Source organism: Triturus cristatus, chromosome 7 (genome assembly GCF_964204655.1).
Source record: "Triturus cristatus chromosome 7, aTriCri1.1, whole genome shotgun sequence".
NCBI lineage: Eukaryota > Metazoa > Chordata > Amphibia > Caudata > Salamandridae > Triturus > Triturus cristatus.
Window position 1 is genome coordinate 261458417 of NC_140590.1, and position 18485 is coordinate 261476901.

The 18485-nt window shown below is 44.8% G+C and overlaps 1 protein-coding gene across 1 annotated transcript in view; it reads left to right on the forward strand.

Annotated features, from left to right (window-relative positions):
• The window catches only part of LOC146809359 (uncharacterized), a 133803-nt gene extending 115845 nt beyond the window's left edge, over positions 1-17958 (forward strand). The window contains exons 5-6 of the mRNA XM_085616158.1: positions 5264-5390; positions 16575-17958. Coding sequence (XP_085472284.1) covers positions 5264-5354 — 91 coding nt within the window. The 3' untranslated portion in view covers positions 5355-5390; positions 16575-17958. The remainder of the gene's footprint in view (positions 1-5263; positions 5391-16574) is intronic.
• The last annotated feature ends 527 nt before the right edge of the window (positions 17959-18485 follow it).

An 18485-nucleotide genomic window follows, 5' to 3' on the forward strand; every position in this document is an offset into this window, starting at 1 on the left:
TTAAGACAGACTTAAGACAGACTTAAGACAGACTTAAGACAGACTTAAGTTAGGATTTTGTCTTAAGTTAGTTCGGTGAATCGGGCCCTGTATGTTTTTGTGTCTGTGTAATGCTCATTTCAATGGAAATGTGCCGTTTGTAAATGACAGTGTAACACCATATCAGATGCAGTAATAGATTTGTGACAGTGTGCTCCTGAATGCAACACCGGCTACATACTGCACTCTTGCCACTCTCCTAAAGAAAGGGCTTATTTGCAAAACTTGTTCTTTGTATGATGCTTGGATTTTTCATATAACACCTATGGGATCAGTGATGTAACATTGAAGGCAGCAACCCCCCGTCTGAAAATTGTTCCAGCACCACTGACCACTTCTTCACAGCCAAGTGTCTGAAGAGTGTACTTGGTGTTAAAGAGTTATGCCAGTGCTTTTTTAATTGTTTGTGAACTGTGTTTGAGCATATTGTTTATTACTTTATGAGGACCCCAGCAGTTCTTTGTCCGGCTTTAATCCCCCCACAGTTACTGGTGTGTCTAGTGGACTTTGCTTGTCGTTATTTATTTATGTATAGTTTGTCTTTGTTGATTCTCTTTTCTCAGATGCCTAAACGTGTCACTGTATTATTTAGCCATAATGCGACAATTGCAAGCTCCACTAACAACAGAAGATGGCAGAATACAAAACACTGTATAATTATAGCCACGAGTGAGGAGGCCCTTTGTCAATCAGGTCCTGTATACTTATAGCCACGAGTGAGGAGGCCCTTTGTGAATCAGGGCCTGTATACTTATAGCCACGAGTGAGGAGGCCCTTTGTGAATCAGGGCCTGTATATTTATAGCCCCGAGTGAGGAGGCCCTTTGTGAATCAGGTCCTGTATACTTATAGCCACGAGTGCAGAGGTCCTTTGTGAATCAGGTCCTGTATACTTATAGCCCCGAATGAGGAGGCCCTTTGTGAATCAGGTCCTGTATACTTATAGCCACGAGTGACGAGGCCCTTTGTGAATCAGGTCCAGTATACTTATAGCCACGAGTGAGGACGCCCTTTGTGAATCAGGTCCTGTATACTTATAGCCACGAGTGCGGAGGCCCTTTGTGAATCAGGGCCTGCATACTTACAGCCCGAGTGCAGAGGCTCTTTGGCAATCAGGTCCTGTATACTTATAGCCACGAGTGAGGACGCCCTTTGTGAATCAGGGCCTGTATACTTATAGCCACGAGTGAGGACGCCCTTTGTGAATCAGGTCCTGTATACTTATAGCCACGAGTGCGGAGGCCCTTTGTGAATCAGGGCCTGTATACTTACAGCCCGAGTGCAGAGGCTCTTTGGCAATCAGGTCCTGTATACTTATAGCCACGAGTGAGGAGGCTCTTTGTCAATCAGGTCCTGTATACTTATAGCCACCAGTGCGGAGGCCCTTTGTGAATCAGGTCCTGTATACTTATAGCCATGAGTGCGGAGGCCCCTTGTGAATCCGGTCCTGTGTACTTATAGCCATGAGTGAGGAGGCCCTTTGTGAATCAGGTCCTGTATACTTATGGCCACGAGTGAGGAGGCTCTTTGTGAATCAGGTCCTGTATACTTATAGCCCCGAGTGAGGAGGCCCTTTGTGAATCAGGTCCTGTATACTTATAGCCACGAGTGAGGAGGCCCTTTGTGAATCAGGTCCTGTATACTTATAGCCCTGAGTGCGGAGTCCCTTTGTGAATCAGGTCCTGTATACTTATAGCCCAGAGTGCGGAGACCCTTTGTGAATCAGGGCCTGTATACTTATAGCCACGAGTGAGGAGGCCCTTTGTGAATCAGGTCCTGTATACTTATAGCCACAAGTGAGGAGGCCCTTTGTGAATCAGGTCCTGTATACTTATAGCCACGAGTGAGGAGGCCCTTTGTGAATCAGGTCCTGTATACTTATAGCCACGAGTGCGGAGGCCCTTTGTGAATCAGGTCCTGTGTACTTATAGCCCCAGTGCGAAAGACCTTTGTGAATCAGGTCCTGTATACTTATAGCCACGAGTGCGGAGGCCCTTTGTGAATCAGGTTCTGCATACTTATAGCCCCAGTGCGAAAGACCTTTGTGAATCAGGTCCTGTATACTTATAGCCACGAGTGAGGAGGCCCTTTGTGAATCAGGTCCTGTATACTTATAGCCACAAGTGCGGAGGCCCTTTGTGAATCAGGTCCTGTATATTTATAGCCCCGAGTGAGGAGGCCCTTTGTGAATCAGGTCCTGTATACTTATAGCCACGAGTGCAGAGGTCCTTTGTGAATCAGGTCCTGTATACTTATAGCCATGAGTGCGGAGGCCCTTTGTGAATCAGGTCCTGTATACTTATAGCCACGAGTGCGGAGGCCCTTTGTGAATCAGGTCCTGTATACTTATAGCCCCGAATGAGGAGGCCCTTTGTGAATCAGGTCCTGTATACTTATAGCCACGAGTGACGAGGCCCTTTGTGAATCAGGTCCAGTATACTTATAGCCACGAGTGAGGAGGCCTTTTGTGAATCAGGTCCTGTATACTTATAGCCACGAGTGCGAAGGCCCTTTGTCAATCAGGGCCTGTATACTGATAGCCACAAGTGCGGAGGCCCTTTATGAATCAGGTCCTGTATACTTATAGCCACGAGTGCGGAGGCCCTTTGTGAATCAGGTCCTGTATACTTATAGCCCCAGTGCGGAAGACCTTTGTGAATCAGGTCCTGTATACTTCTAGCCACGAGTGAGGAGGCCCTTTGTGAATCAGGTCCTGTATACTTATAGCCACGAGTGTGGAGGCCCTTTGTGAATCAGGTCCTGTGTACTTATAGCCCCGAGTGCGGAGGCCCTTTGTGAATCAGGTCCTGTATACTTATAGCCACGAGTGAGGAGGCCCTTTGTGAATCAGGTCCTGTATACCTATAGCCACGAGTGAGGAGGCCTTTTGTGAATCAGGTCCTGTATACTTATAGCCACGAGTGAGGAGGCCCTTTGTGAATCAGGTCCTGTATACTTATAGCCACAAGTGAGGAGGCCCTTTGTGAATCAGGTCCTGTATACTTATAGCCACGAGTGAGGAGGCCCTTTGTGAATCAGGTCCTGTATACTTATAGCCACGAGTGCGGAGGCCCTTTGTGAATCAGGTCCTGTGTACTTATAGCCCCAGTGCGAAAGACCTTTGTGAATCAGGTCCTGTATACTTATAGCCACGAGTGCGGAGGCCCTTTGTGAATCAGGTCCTGCATACTTATAGCCCCAGTGCGAAAGACCTTTGTGAATCAGGTCCTGTATACTTATAGCCACGAATGAGGAGGCCCTTTGTGAATCAGGTCCTGTATACTTATAGCCACAAGTGCGGAGGCCCTTTGTGAATCAGGTCCTGTATATTTATAGCCCCGAGTGAGGAGGCCCTTTGTGAATCAGGTCCTGTATACTTATAGCCACGAGTGCAGAGGTCCTTTGTGAATCAGGTCCTGTATACTTATAGCCATGAGTGCGGAGGCCCTTTGTGAATCAGGTCCTGTATACTTATAGCCACGAGTGCGGAGGCCCTTTGTGAATCAGGTCCTGTATACTTATAGCCCCGAATGAGGAGGCCCTTTGTGAATCAGGTCCTGTATACTTATAGCCACGAGTGACGAGGCCCTTTGTGAATCAGGTCCAGTATACTTATAGCCACGAGTGAGGAGGCCTTTTGTGAATCAGGTCCTGTATACTTATAGCCACGAGTGCGAAGGCCCTTTGTCAATCAGGGCCTGTATACTGATAGCCACAAGTGCGGAGGCCCTTTATGAATCAGGTCCTGTATACTTATAGCCACGAGTGCGGAGGCCCTTTGTGAATCAGGTCCTGTATACTTATAGCCCCAGTGCGGAAGACCTTTGTGAATCAGGTCCTGTATACTTCTAGCCACGAGTGAGGAGGCCCTTTGTGAATCAGGTCCTGTATACTTATAGCCACGAGTGTGGAGGCCCTTTGTGAATCAGGTCCTGTGTACTTATAGCCCCGAGTGCGGAGGCCCTTTGTGAATCAGGTCCTGTATACTTATAGCCACGAGTGAGGAGGCCCTTTGTGAATCAGGTCCTGTATACCTATAGCCACGAGTGAGGAGGCCTTTTGTGAATCAGGTCCTGTATACTTATAGCCACGAGTGCGAAGGCCCTTTGTCAATCAGGGCCTGTATACTTATAGCCACAAGTGCGGAGGCCCTTTATGAATCAGGTCCTGTATACTTATAGCCACGAGTGCGGAGGCCCTTTGTGAATCAGGTCCTGTATACTTATAGCCCCAGTGTGGAAGACCTTTGTGAATAAGGTCCTGTATACTTATAGCCACGAGTGAGGAGGCCCTTTGTGAATCAGGTCCTGTATATTTATGGCCACAAGTGCGGAGGCCCTTTGTGAATCAGGTCCTGTATACTTATAGCCCCGTGTGAGGAGGCCCTTTGTGAATCAGGTCCTGTATACTTATAGCCACGAGTGCAGAGGTCCTTTGTGAATCAGGTCCTGTATACTTATAGCCATGAGTGCGGAGGCCCTTTGTGAATCAGGTCCTGTATACTTGTTGCCCAAGTGCGGAGGCCCTTTGTGAATCAGGTCCTGTATATTTATAGCCATGAGTGCGGAGGCCCTTTGTGAATCAGGTCCTGTATACTTATAGCCATGAGTGCGGAGGTCCTTTGTGAATCAGGTCCTGTATACTTTAGCCACGAGGTTGCACCTTCTGCTCCTCTTACGGTACTAAATACCCAGGTTTGAGACCTACGCCCAAGAGCTTTAAACAAACATACATCCATTTGGGCACTGGAGAAGATATCAATAACCCTGAGCTACAAACAACGCTCCAAGCTTCTCTCATGTGATAGGAAGTCCTGGGGAGAACACAAATGCATGCCTACAGCCAATAAAGGGGTACTCTGGGCTACATAAACACCACTTGATCCCCAGAAAATGTTACTGAAAACATACAGCGAGCTGCTCGTATATTAAAATGGCTTTGCGGTTTCATGCTTGCTGCTGAGAAGCTCAGCTTTTCATCCTTCCGAGGTCGGTAAATTGAATATAATTAACGCTGTTGATAATAAATCCTGTGAGTAACAGCTTATCCTAAATTCATGAAATGTTATTTTGATTGTTATATCACTGGTGCCCTAGGTATGAAGCACTGCATACTAGTCAGTAGTAACCAAAGGAAATTCTACTCTGTCGAGAAGTCAGTATACCGCCATGAGGACACTACCCTGTCATTTGTAACCTGCAGTAACCTGATGTTCTTTTCCTCAGACCAATGGGTGATGGTCTCCAGGCCCCTGGACTCTCTGAAGAAGGGCTATGCCATGTTATTCTGGGGCTCCTAGAACAAGACCAAGAGTGAAACGTATTCCTAACTGATGGTCACTTCCATAAAAAGGTAAGCTAAAAGAAAGTAAGAGAGAGAAAGGAAGAATGAGAGAGAGAACAAAAGAAACTGAAAAAGAAATAGAAAGAGAGAAAAAAGTGAAATGGAGAGAAAATATAGAGGAGAGAAAAAAAGGAAATGAGAGAAAGAAGTAGAAAGACAGAAAGAGAGAACAGAAGTGAGTGCAAGAGAGTATGAAAAAGACAGAAAGAGACAAAATAGAGAAAAAGAGAGAGAAAAAGGAAGTGAGAGAAAGAGAGAAATAGAGATAGGAAGAAAGAGAAAAAAGAAAGAGAATGAGGGCGGAAGAAACTGAGACATAAAGAGAAACAGAAAGAGAGAAAAAAGACAGAATGAGATAGAGTAATTGAGAAAGAAAGAGAATGAAAGAGCAAGAGAGGAGGCTGAGACAGCGAGAAACGGAGAGAGCAGAACATCTTCCTAAACTAGTGTCCTTTCGACAAGCGGGTATGAGATAATGAGAAACCAGTCCAGGTCACCTGCACAAGTCTATGATGGGTAAGGGAGAGCTGGCCCAGGTCATCTCGACAAGTCTATGATGGGTAAGTGAGAGATTACCTAGGTCCCCTCGACAAGTCTATAATGGGTAAGTGAGAGCTGACCCAGGTCACCTTTGAACCAGGGAATGGGCAGAAAGAAACAAGCCTCCGATTTATTTATTGTTTTTTTATCTATGTCTTTTTTTTTTATTTCAGACTTTTTAATTGAGTTGTATATTTAAACAAGCATTTACAATGCAACGGTCTCGGCATTGTTAAAGTTAGAGCTATTGGCATTGCTCATGACAATGCCGTTTCTTTAAATGTTTTAAACTCAAAAACATAAACAAAAATAATGTCATGAGCAATGCCAATAGCTCTAATTTTACCAATGCCGAGACCATTGCATTGTAAATGCTTGTTCCTCCAGCTGACGGATCCGGTGAGTTTGCAGAGAGGGGAAAGCCGAGCGGAATCCTGGCTCACACACGCACACAGCCCTCCCTGCCTCCCTCCCGCATCCCTCTCCCCCCACCCCTCCTCTACACCCTCCCCTCCGTCCCCCAACATCAGCAGAGAAGTAAATCCCACACTTGGGAAGCCTGACACCAGCTCTGAGATGCAGGCTCAGGTCTTAGCTCCAGAGTGTGGAATAAAATAAATGAACGCACACATAAACATATGCATTTGTAAGTGCAGGTATGCGTGCGTCCATACCCTGCATGTCCGCGCGCGTGGACATGATTATATTGCTGCTGTGTGTGTGTGCGTGCTCACACACGCTGACGTAAAGCTACGTGTCTGTGTCTGTAGGCGTTAGATTGTATACAATAAGTATACATATATGCATTGTACACTGCTCTGAAGGTAAGTGGGCAGATATGCAGGCTGGTAGCTAGAGATGACGACAGGAAGGTAGATGAGACTTGGTCAGAAAGGCAGTCAGGCCGGTAGGTGGGTAGATGGGTAGGCAGGGTGGCTGGTAGGGAGGCACATACTGATGGGAAGGTAGGTAGGTGAAGACATAAACAGCTAGTGCGGGCAGGCAGACAGGTGGGTAGATAGAAAGGGGGAGGCTGGCAGGCAGGGCACTAGGTAGGTAGAGGTAGGTGTATACGTAGGCAGATAGTGATGCCTGCAGGATTCTATGGGGAGACAGGCAGGGAGGTCTGCAAGTGGGCAGTCAGGTAGATGGATATGTACACAGAGGCAGGGAGACGGGTAGGGAGGCATGTTGGCAGCTAGGGGATCAGGCAGACTGTAGGTGGCCTACCGGGGGAACTGATGGAAAAAAGAAACAACTAAGCATGTGCAATAAGAACAACAAAATGCATGGCTAAGAATACCCAGTCAGCGTCCACATGAGTTGGTAACCAGTTTTCACACGAATCAGCTCTTCTGAGTAAATAACTTACCTGGAATGAGATATTAATTAAAAACAGAATATTTTCCATCTTTCCACCCAGAACTGGACTTTAGTAGTGCAGCAGGCGGTATATAGTATAGGCATACACTATCATTTTACGAGGCCCAAGTGACATTTCCTGTTTGCTGCGTAATTCTGTGTTACGCTTGTTATGTTACATCCTCGAAATTACTCTATATGCCACATCGCATATTTAGCGAGATTGCACAGGAACAACGTGGACAATCAGAATGCACGCGCCTGCTGTTTGGAGCAGTTGTATTTATTTTGTATTTATTTTTGCGCGCGAAATATCCTTGTCACGTCTAAAACGGATGCGATGTCGCGTTTTATGCTACGCAGGGTTTGTGTGTCAGTAATCACACAGAATATTTTGCCTGAAATTATGCAAAAACAAAGTATGCTAATTTCGCACTTCCACTACATTTTACTTTACAACAGCGAAATCCTTCAAGGAAGGATGAAAACTTCACCTAGAGGGCTTGTTAGCAACAATAATATGCAAAGCTTAATTTTTAAAGATTTGTAAATATATAAAAGGTTCCTTTGTGAGAGATTTGCAGTGGTGCCTAATGATCCACCGACTTGTGAATGTTTATAGACGCTAAATATTGATAGATCGGCACATATTATGCGCGTGCTGCAGGCGCGTCAGTGTTTTCTTGAATGTGTGTAGGAAGCCTTTGTAAATACAGTATATATGCACGCATTTACATATACATTATATAGCTATATGTCAATGCACCTGAATACACAGAAACCTGTATGTATGTCTATATAAAGATTGCCTTGAAGTATACGTGGAGGAGACGACGAGTTCTGTTTTCCCAAGACAGTATTCAGTGCATAATCGATATGGCCACTTCCTGATTTTTGGGCAACCTTCCAGAGTGAGGGGGGGGGGAAGAGCTGAGGTTATGTGAAATGGAAGGATAAAAAGAATGAACGAAGCAAATGGGCCGCATGGGAAGCGAAGGTTCGGAGAGAGAGAGGAGAGAGGAGAGAAAGGACAAGGCAGAGAGAGCACGAAATAGCTAATAGGTAGGTAGGTAGGTAGGTAGGTTTAGGAAACGAGCGACTGGGTATGCAGAGAGAAAAAACAGGCACAGAGGCGAGAGAGATAAATTGTCAACCACAGTGGTGGGAAAGACATTGAGACAGAGGGATGGGGAAGTAAATGTGACTGGAAGGCAGAGGGAGAGTGAATGAGATAAGGAATGAGAAAGAAAAGGAACCAGATGAGCGGAAGAGATATATAGAAGGGAAAGAAAGCTAGCTAAAAGCTTGGAAACAGGGCGAGAGCGGCCTATAGATGCGGCGAGAAAGAGAACACACAGAAAGAGGTGGGTCGAGAAAAGGAGAGGGTTAAATAGGAAAGACGGGGGGAGAGATAGAACGAGGCAGGGCTTGTGTGGCTTGGATCATTTTGTCTTCCCCCTTATCTCTGAGCCGGAGAGCCGTCCCTCTCCCGCTCTGTCTCCACGGTTCTGTTTTTTAATCATCCACAGCGAAACAGGAGACAAGAAGGGTCGGAGAAAAGCGACGAAGCTCATTGGTAGCTCAATGAAGTCACCCTCCCTGTAACCGAGGCACTGGACGCCTAAAATCCAAGGTCTGATGCTGCGCATGTGACTCAATACGTCGCATCAGCTGCCACACATTTCCTTCCCCCTTCCTTTCCATTTCGTGCCGCAGCTTTGTTTTACCGCTGTGCTTGCCTGATCCTAACGTGGACGCCCGTTTACATCCTAGAGAGGAAATGCGGACCCTACGTGTGCCGTCACGTGCTGTCTGTATGTTGTTTCTGTGTATTTTTTCTACCCAGCGAATATCATTTATGTCACAAGCTTGGAATACTAATTTAATAACGTCATCGTGTCTTGGCACTGTCCGCCTGCCAACTAGATCTTGCTGAAGCCCAGACCTGCTTTGTCTTGTAAAAGGCGGACATTCCACGCGCACTTAGCTGTCGAGCTGCTGTTTTCACGATGCAAACTAAATATGTTTACTTTCATTACTATTATTGTTTTTTTGTATACAGCAGGGGGAGAGGACGCCAGGAACACCGCCGCCTTTCTCCGAGGCAGAGCAAAAATGCCTCGGAGAAACAGCGTCCTTTTCGGATTCGGGGGCGTGTTTGTCTTTTCTCTCCTCCAGCCATTGGCTGGAGGAGAGAATGAGACTTTCTTTAAAAAACACGCCCCCCGATCCGAAAAGGACGGGGCATGATTGGAGTGACGGGACCTCTTCTCCAATGGCTGGCCAGCATTTACTAGGCCAGCCAATGGAGAACAGGGGAGAAGAGGGGCGGGTGCAAGCCCCTCTTCTCAAAGACATTAAATCTCCGGACTTCCGGTCTGCCGACCGGATGGTCCCGAGACCTAAAAAGGACATGCGACATGCAAACAAGGTACTGACACATTTAGTAAAGAGTTACTAAAAGGTTGTCCACAAATATGTGGTCTTAAGTATCGTGATGATGAAGTTCTAGTGGTATTATTAGTAGTGTTAGCATATAGATAATTAACTTGCATAAATGTAATCGAAAGGAAGCATTAAGAGAGTTCTGAAATGTAGTAAATAACTAATAAATCTAAGTTAAGAAAAAGAAAAAGAAATAAACAGCATGCTGGGTTGTAGTACGGAGATACCATTACAGTGCTCCTGCAGAGGTTGTATCAAAGTCAAGCGAACAACAACGTTTTTAGAGGCAGAAGGAACAGTAGGTATCAAATCACACTTGGTTAATACTATTGGCTAGAGCCTGAGCCATTTAATAGACGAAACAAGTAAATACAATTGAATGAATATGGCAACTTTGTGTAAGATTAAAAGTCTTGATAAAATTACAGAGGGTAGGTAGGTGTCACTGAATAAGCAGATGCACTGATGGCATGCGTATTATTACTTTGTTGAAGGTGGTCATGGTGGTCTGAGTTTTTTCAAGTATAGATCTTACTCTGCAAAGGTTTTATTTCCCTCATGATCATTAAAAATCATGCTGTCTGCCATATGGGCGAAGTAGACCCAAGACCACAAAGTGTGATGGGTAGACAGTCAGACCTCTTCCATTTGAACGATATCGATTTGACACCCGGAGAGAGGAGGATGACTGCAAGAGGAATGTCTGGTAGGTTTTAAGGTGGCAAGGAGTCCATTGCAAAGATACCCAATATAGCCGTGGAGAAATCCAGTGGTATGTTAGTGTGCAAGATTTCTTCCAAGTATGATTGAATTTTTCTCATAACTTATGATAGAAGCCCCTGTTTGGTGGGAGAGAATTCCAATATGCGTCAGAGGATATAAGATTTATTTTGCACAATCTTTCAGAAGTCCGATATGCTCTATGTATCAACCACTGCCTACATTGTGAAAGGTTAGGGGACATTTTGGCTAAACTTGATTATTTATATATTTGTAAATCACCAACTATAGAAGTAATCGATACCAGAATAACTTTGTAAACAACATAAGAAAAATTCCAACCATCAACTACTGATCATACGAACAGAATGTGAAGCTGGGCTTTAAACACATTAAAACATATCCACCTTAACACATGTCGACCGGAGAGCGGCGGATACACAATCAAAGTTCTGCAAAGTAATAACCATCCTCACAGCAAATGTCCGAACCTATTAGTGTACAATCAATAAGTAGCATACATAAGCTATTGCAATAATCCAATCCGGAGTGAATGCATGAGGGCACTGAAGAGGCAGGTGTGTTTTTGGTAAGAAAGGCAACACGCATAACAACCGATGACAAGATCTCACCCTAAAATTAACTTGCATTATCGGCGATACCACCAAATTGAATATACCCACCAAGGGCTTAAGGCTAGTGGCAGGTGTACGTCTTGCTTCCAAACAGGTCCATAGGTACGAGTCCAAGTGTTCGGTGTTCTTTCCTATGACAAGCAGCTTTGTCTTGCTCACACTTAGTTGCAGAACGTTATGACTCATCTATAGAGACACTCCATCCATAGAGTCTGTCAGCTTCAATGCCGAAGCTGGGATTTGCTCATCTAACCTGTTAATGAGAAGTGTGGTACCTCAGGTTCAACAGAAGATGGATGTATATACTGAGCGGAATAGGGGACAGGGATGCACTCTGTGGTACTCCACACAGACCTCTGCTTTAGATTTAGGGAGGAAGGGAGCGATAGGGTCTGTTACGTTCTTTCAGTAAAGATTGAAACCAACTTCAACATGGTGCCCTGGTCATTATCCATGTTTCTACTAGACTGGATCACCTCAATAAGCAGGTGATGGGCAGAGAGACCAGTCCTAGATTACCTTCACAAGGGCAGAGAGACCAGCCCCAGATCACTTCCTCAAGCAAGTGACAGGGCAGAGAGACCAGCCCCAGATCACCTCCAGAAGTAGGTGATGAACAGAGACCAGTCACAGATCACCTTCACAAGAATGTGATGGGGCAGAGAGACCAGTCTCAGATCACTTCCATGAGCAAGTGACGGGCCCGAAAGATCAACTCCAGATCATCTTCACAAGCAGGTTATGGGCAGAAAACCAACCCCCGGGGATCGTCACAAGCAGATGGTTGGCAGTGAGACGAAACTCAGATCACCTCCACAATCATCAGGAATGGCGAAGAGTGTGATGAAATCTCCATCATGGGATCATGTTGGTAAACAGGTATGAACAAAGCCATGGTTTAGAATACCTTCCCGGGGTGGATCGAGATCTGTGGTGACCTGAAGATTTATATTATGTGCAGTTTGGTGTGCTGTGGGAGAGGGTGGAGTGTTAGGTTGTTCAGACACCTGAGGTAGATTACAGCGTTTGAAACCAAGCCACCTTCCTTAGCTCGTCATTTCCATTTGCAAACCGGAAGTTCTTTTTTGGAGAATCATTGGGCTCAAGTGACCCAAATGATGCCGTCTGATGTCAATGCAGGTGGTGACCAGGCCAGGCCTTGATTCAGTGCCTCAGTATATGTTAGCGTTGTCCTCAAGTAAAATATCACAATGGGATTTTCTCCCCTTTAACCTGTGTCTGTGAAGGATCACGTACATCATTTTGAGGGACATGCGGCATAGGCTGGACTACCCTATTGCTCTGCTGTTTTAATCCTGATTTCCGCACTATACAGAGTTTATGCGTAAAGAACAATTAGGGCTCAATACACACAGGGTCTCACCAGTGCACCTCCTTGTAGAGCATCAGAGCTGTTCCCTGGCATTACTTCTGTAAACTCATGAGGACGACCCCGACAGAAACTGCTCTGCGCACATGGGTAATGGTGACCACGGACGTCAATTCACCAAAATGCCTGGGGTAGTGGAGGTAACTTCACATGCCCCTTGACCTTCACTTTCACTCACACATACACATACACACACACTCTGCCTATACATGTACACACATTCACTCATACACACACTCTCTCTTACATAAACACACTCCAAACTGCAAGCACGGACACAACACACATACATTTAAATGCATTTTTTTTTAACTTACTTCAGCTGCCAGGGAACGTCATATTGCAGCTATGTGTACTGCATTTTTTATTAAACTAATAACGATTAATGTAATATCATTCACTATTAAAATAATACAAAATTTACAAAAAAAAGAGGTGAGTGAAGCCCCAACCGACATCCATAAGGTCGAGCTGCTACTGTTCCTGCCACTGTTGACGCTAGGGGTCGCAAAGGCAGTGCCAGGGGTCACAAGGGGCATGCTAGGTGTTGCAGCGTGAAAAAGGAAGTGACGACATACTGACAAGATCATGTGCTTTCAGAGTGGTATGGCCATAGACTGGAAAGACATACTGAAAGACTATCATTGAAAGCAATAATTTAACACCAAACTTAACTTAGTTGTAAACCCTTTCAGTGACACCTCAGTAGCCAATAGGATAAAGCCATTAAGAGACAGGTCGGCTCCAGACAGGAGTAATAAAGACTTCCTCTCCTGCATAATCTCCTTTATACAGGAAAAAGGGCTAATGATGAGCTCCTAACAATATCTTTCTGTGCAGGAAAGATCACATAGACTTGAACAATATCTTTCACAAAGTATGGTAATGATATTGATTTATGCTGGGCGACTTTGCCGATTTCACTTTACTGGTATTGGCTACCACATGACTTATTTATTTAGTTATTTGTTTTGAAGTGCACTGCAGTTTGACAGGAAGTCACATTATAGCACAGGTGCATCTGTTAAAAACACTTCATGAGTAAACCAATCCACTTTCAAAGAGGATCTGGGTCTCATGCACAGTTTTCAGTCAATCAGCATTTGTAGAGCGCAGCACTGTCACACCGGGGGGAATCTGGGTGCTGGGGTTCGAGGTCTCCATCAAAAAGCCAGGTCTTGAGGAAACGGCGGGAAAAGGGAAGAAACAAGCAGAAAAGGCAAAACACAGGGCAGAAAAGCGAGCGAGCAGAAAGGGCAAAACAGAGGGCAAAAAAGCAAGCAAGCAGAAAAGGCAAAACAGAACCGAAAACAAGCAAAACAGAGGGTAGAAAAATTAGCAGAAACGGCAAATCAGAGCAGATTAGGACAAAATAGAGGGCAGAAAAATTAGCAGAAAGGGCAAAATGGAGGGCAGAAAAAAGAGCAGAAAAGGCAAAACAGAGGGCAAAAAAAAAACGAGCAGGAAAGCATAAACAGAGCAGAAGAGCGCAAAACAGAGGGCAGAAAAACAAGCAGAGAAAGGCAGAACAGGACAAAAAAATTAGCAGAAAACACAAAACAGAGGGCAGAAAAATGAGCAGACAAGGCAAAACAGAAGGCAGAAAAGGCAAAACAGAGCAAGAAACGAACAGAGAAGGCACAGAGGGCAGCAGGTAGTCAGGCAGCAGAGGGTAGCAGGCTGCAGGCAAGCTGGACAGGAAAACTGTCGCAGGGGGCAGCTGGTATGAGGGAAACACCAGTTTTCAGATGTAACCTTCATGGGGTTGAGCTGCACTCAGCAGGGCCAAGTGAGATGGAAAGACCTCTAATTAGAGGAAGCTCATCTAAAGTTTGATCATGAACATTGATTGCAATGTTTTATTGATTTCTCAGATCTGGGCACATGGTGTTCCAAGGTTGAGCTCTCAACAACCCAAATCGCCCGGCCTGTGGGATGATCTGATTTGTGTGTGCATGTTTGCATAATTCCATTTTAGGCTTCAGCTACATGTATAGTTAGCAAATAAGGTTTGAATTTAGTTTGGATCATGAACTGTCCTGGGAGTTCAAAACAGAGCACAGAAGTTTGAACGTTATTCTCTAGGCAACCGGGAGACAATGCAGGGCTTCAAAAACCTGAGTTATATGAGCAGATTTAATTAGTTTTGCAGACTTTGTAGTTTCAAAGTCTCATTTTTGGGGTACTTGATTGTGCAGTGTAACTGTAATCACATTTTAAGAGAACCAAAGACCTTTTCAATTCAGTGCGGTTTAACAGTTACTACTGGGGGAAAGCCCTCCTCAGCAACATAAAGTAAGAATTGGTGTTTTTAATCAACACTGGGTTAAATTGCTCCAACAAATGTTCGTGTCTAACCATGCTCCAAGGTTGTTTTTACTTTTTAACTTCGGACCAGGTGGTTATAAATTCCTCTGGGCTCTTGAATGGGAGACTGTCACATGAGGGATCTGAGACTCAGAGGTTTAGGACTAAGTACCATTTAGACAGAGATAGATCTTATTAATTGGTTGGAATACTTGACATGCAGGAAGTGATGTTGTTGCATTTTACTTTTTGGATGGCTATGGAGAGGGACATTGTCTACACAGATTTGTAGAATGCTTTGTGAAATAACTCAGGCCAGTGGTCATATGTAGGCAGCATAAAACAACGCAATAGAGATCCCTAAGGACCCAGGTTGTGATATGTTTCCAAGACACTCAGGAGCCGATATAGATTTGTTGTCTGTGAAGAAGCAGAAAAGAGTGGCACCACTGGATTGCCGCACCAGAGATTCTCCATCACTGGACTGCCATCCCAGAGGTTCTGGCCCACTTTTCCAGTTACTCCAGAAGTATTTTGTGATCCACAGTATTGTAAGCAGTTAATAATTTGGGTAAGATTAGGATTTCAGGTTGCATACAGTAAAGGTAGGAGAGAAGGTTCTCTCTGATATCTTATATTGTTGTTTTTGCGCTTCTCCCCAGAGTGAAAACAGATTCCCATGTAGAGTAGAGGGATCAATGACATAATACTGGAATCAACAATCTCGTGTAACAAAATTAACGTGTCAAAAATATTGTTGACAAAATTATTGTTTGCCTTCCTTATAAAGGCAATTACAAAACTATTGAAAAAAAATATTGTTTAACTCTAATATCATTAAAAACATACACAAATATTGTTGTTTCTTTATAAATGTATACATTTTTCAGATTAGACAGTAAAACAGACAGTCAAACTTTGTTCCAAAGTTACTCTTTCGTTTGGGTTTTCCAGATAGCCGTGTAAACTTCCCTAAAGTGAACTTGGAGTGGGATACTAAGATACTTGATTGTGCAACCCCTACCTACACTGAGCTTGGTGTGGCCTGAGTATCTTGTCACATTGTCCAAGCACTAAGGAACTCAAACACTCAGAATTGAATTAGCACAGATTGAGATAGGGAATGGCTGGCCCCTGTCTGCAACATCATACAGAGAATTAATGGTTTGCATGTGAGATGACTTCAGCCAAGGGATGATTGGTCCTTCTGTGTGATCACAGACAGTCAATGATTTGTCTCTGTGTGTGTGATGTCACTTACTTTCTGATTGGCCGTGATGATGATATCATCCAGTGCGGTGACTAGTCCCCAATTGTCACCAAAGGTGGGGAATGATTGGTACTTGTGTGTTATGTCAGTCAGTTTCTAATTAGACTCCGTGGCTAATCTACAAGTGTATTAAAGTATACAAAAAGTGATGGGTAATCTATGAGTGTAATCACAGACAGAAGATGTTTGGTCCCTGTTAGTGATGTTAGTCTCATTGCTCCATGTGTGTGCTGTCAGTCATTTTCAGTGGGTATCACTATAGAGCATGCAATAAATTGCATAAGAATGAATTGCATCAACTACCACTACGCCATCAAGGTAAGAAGATGTGGAACTAAGAATAGTACATTTATACTTATCTTAGCAATGTCATTTTTTTGTAGGTCGATATTATTGACCTCGATATAATCACATACAACCGTCTGTTTCTAATGTTGTCTCTGTGTGATGAAGATGTAATGATTCATCGCCACGTGAGAAGCCATTTGCTTTATCTCAGCTGTTCCATTCTTTGTCTCCCCTAGGAACCAACAACACATTTGATAAGAATACTGTGTGACTGATGTATCTTTAAAGCAGCAATCTCCTAATTTTTCTCACACGTCTCCTCAAATCAAGTATGAGGATTGAATCCAGGGCGTTCTTCATGCTTCTCCTCTTATCTAATCAGGATTAGCAAGATCGGGTCCTTCTGCGTGCTCCTACACTCATCCCAGCATGGACTACTGAATTCAAGTTCTTCTGCCTGCCTCTTATTTTGCCAGCACTAGACGCAAGCTTCGGTATGCTCTACTTTTCAACATCACCATGACCGAGTCTGTGTCCTCCTGATGTTCTTCACTATTAGAATCAAGTGTCAGATTCCATCAGGCTGCACAGCAGCCTGATGGAATCTGACACTTGATTCTAATAGTGAAGATATTAAGCCACAGCGCAAAGAGACGAAGCGCGAAGCAGGTCTGGCACGCCATCACTAGCACAACGACAAAGAAAGGATTACAATATGGAGTACGCGGAGTGCATCTCTTTCCCTTGAACTGCATCCTCCTGATGTTCACCATATTATCCAACAGGAGGGTAGAATCCGTGTTCTTCTAATGCACTCTACTTCAACCCCTCTTTATGCGCTCCCTTTCACCAGCACTATGAAAAAGCTCAGACCTGTTGTATTTTCCCCGTTCACCAAATTCAGATAAAGTTTCTGTTCATCTGATTCTCTTCTGTTACGAGCACAACGAGAGAGATCTGGCTCTTCTAATCCTACCAATTTAATTCAGTCGCCAAAACAATCCTAAGTGCTTCTGCATGTTCCACCACTCACCAGCACACATCAGCATCACGAGGAAAGAGGTCAGGCCCTCCTGACGCTCCCGCTTCCATCAGGGGAGAATTCAGGCCCCTCTGACGCTCCCGCTGCCATCAGGGGAGAGTTCAGGCCCCTCTGACGCTCCCGCTGCCATCAGGGGAGAGTTCAGGCCCTCCTGACGCTCCCGCTTCCATCAGGGGAGAGTTCAGGCCCCTCTGACGCTCCCGCTGCCATCAGGGGAGAGTTCAGGCCCCTCTGACGCTCCCGCTGCCATCAGGGGAGAGTTCAGGCCCTTCTGACGCTCCCGCTTCCATCAGGGGAGAGTTCAGGCCGTTCTGACGCTCCCGCTTCCATCAGGGGAGAGTTCAGGCCCCTCTGATGCTTCCCCTATTCAGTAGGAGTGGGTTCAGGACCTTAGTTACTGCCCTAAGTTTATCATCCTGCCTCTAGACATGTGATATGTTGACTTCAAAACTTTTTTAACAGTACTTGCTTTGGGAGAGACTGTGTGCTGTTATGTTCAGCTTTGGTTTCAGTGGCAACAGTGGTATTAATCACCTCAACACAATTGTATGTGATGAAATAAAACAATATTTCATTAAGATTATGTCTCTGTGTGTTAATTACTGAGATGAACAGTGAGGATCAGGCAATGAAAATACCTCCAACAGAGAAATAAGAGACAAATAACTAACTTCCACAAACACAAGGTGCTCACTCTCACCTCACAAGCAATCAGGGGCTTACTAATCTCAGACAGAAACCAGGGGCATCTCCCTCTCAACCCACACCGAGAAATCACGGACAGTCTACAGTCTTGCTTTGTGGGTGTCTGGAAAAACCTCCAACCTTCCCTGAGAGATCTGGCACCAATGACGTCATACCCAAAGATGACATACATCAAGTTGTTCAAGCTCTGGCCATACACAGTCTGAAAGCTGGGATTACTCTTCTCTGTAACGTTCCGGTAACTTTACTAGCCCTCTCAAACGCAGTACTACAAGCAGCAGCCAGACTAATCCCAAACTCCAGGAAATGTTGATCATGTCTCACCTGTACATTGCTTCATAGGTTACAAGCCTGCGTCGCCTTTAAAGCTCTTAGCTCTGTGGCTATAAGAGTGGTGGCA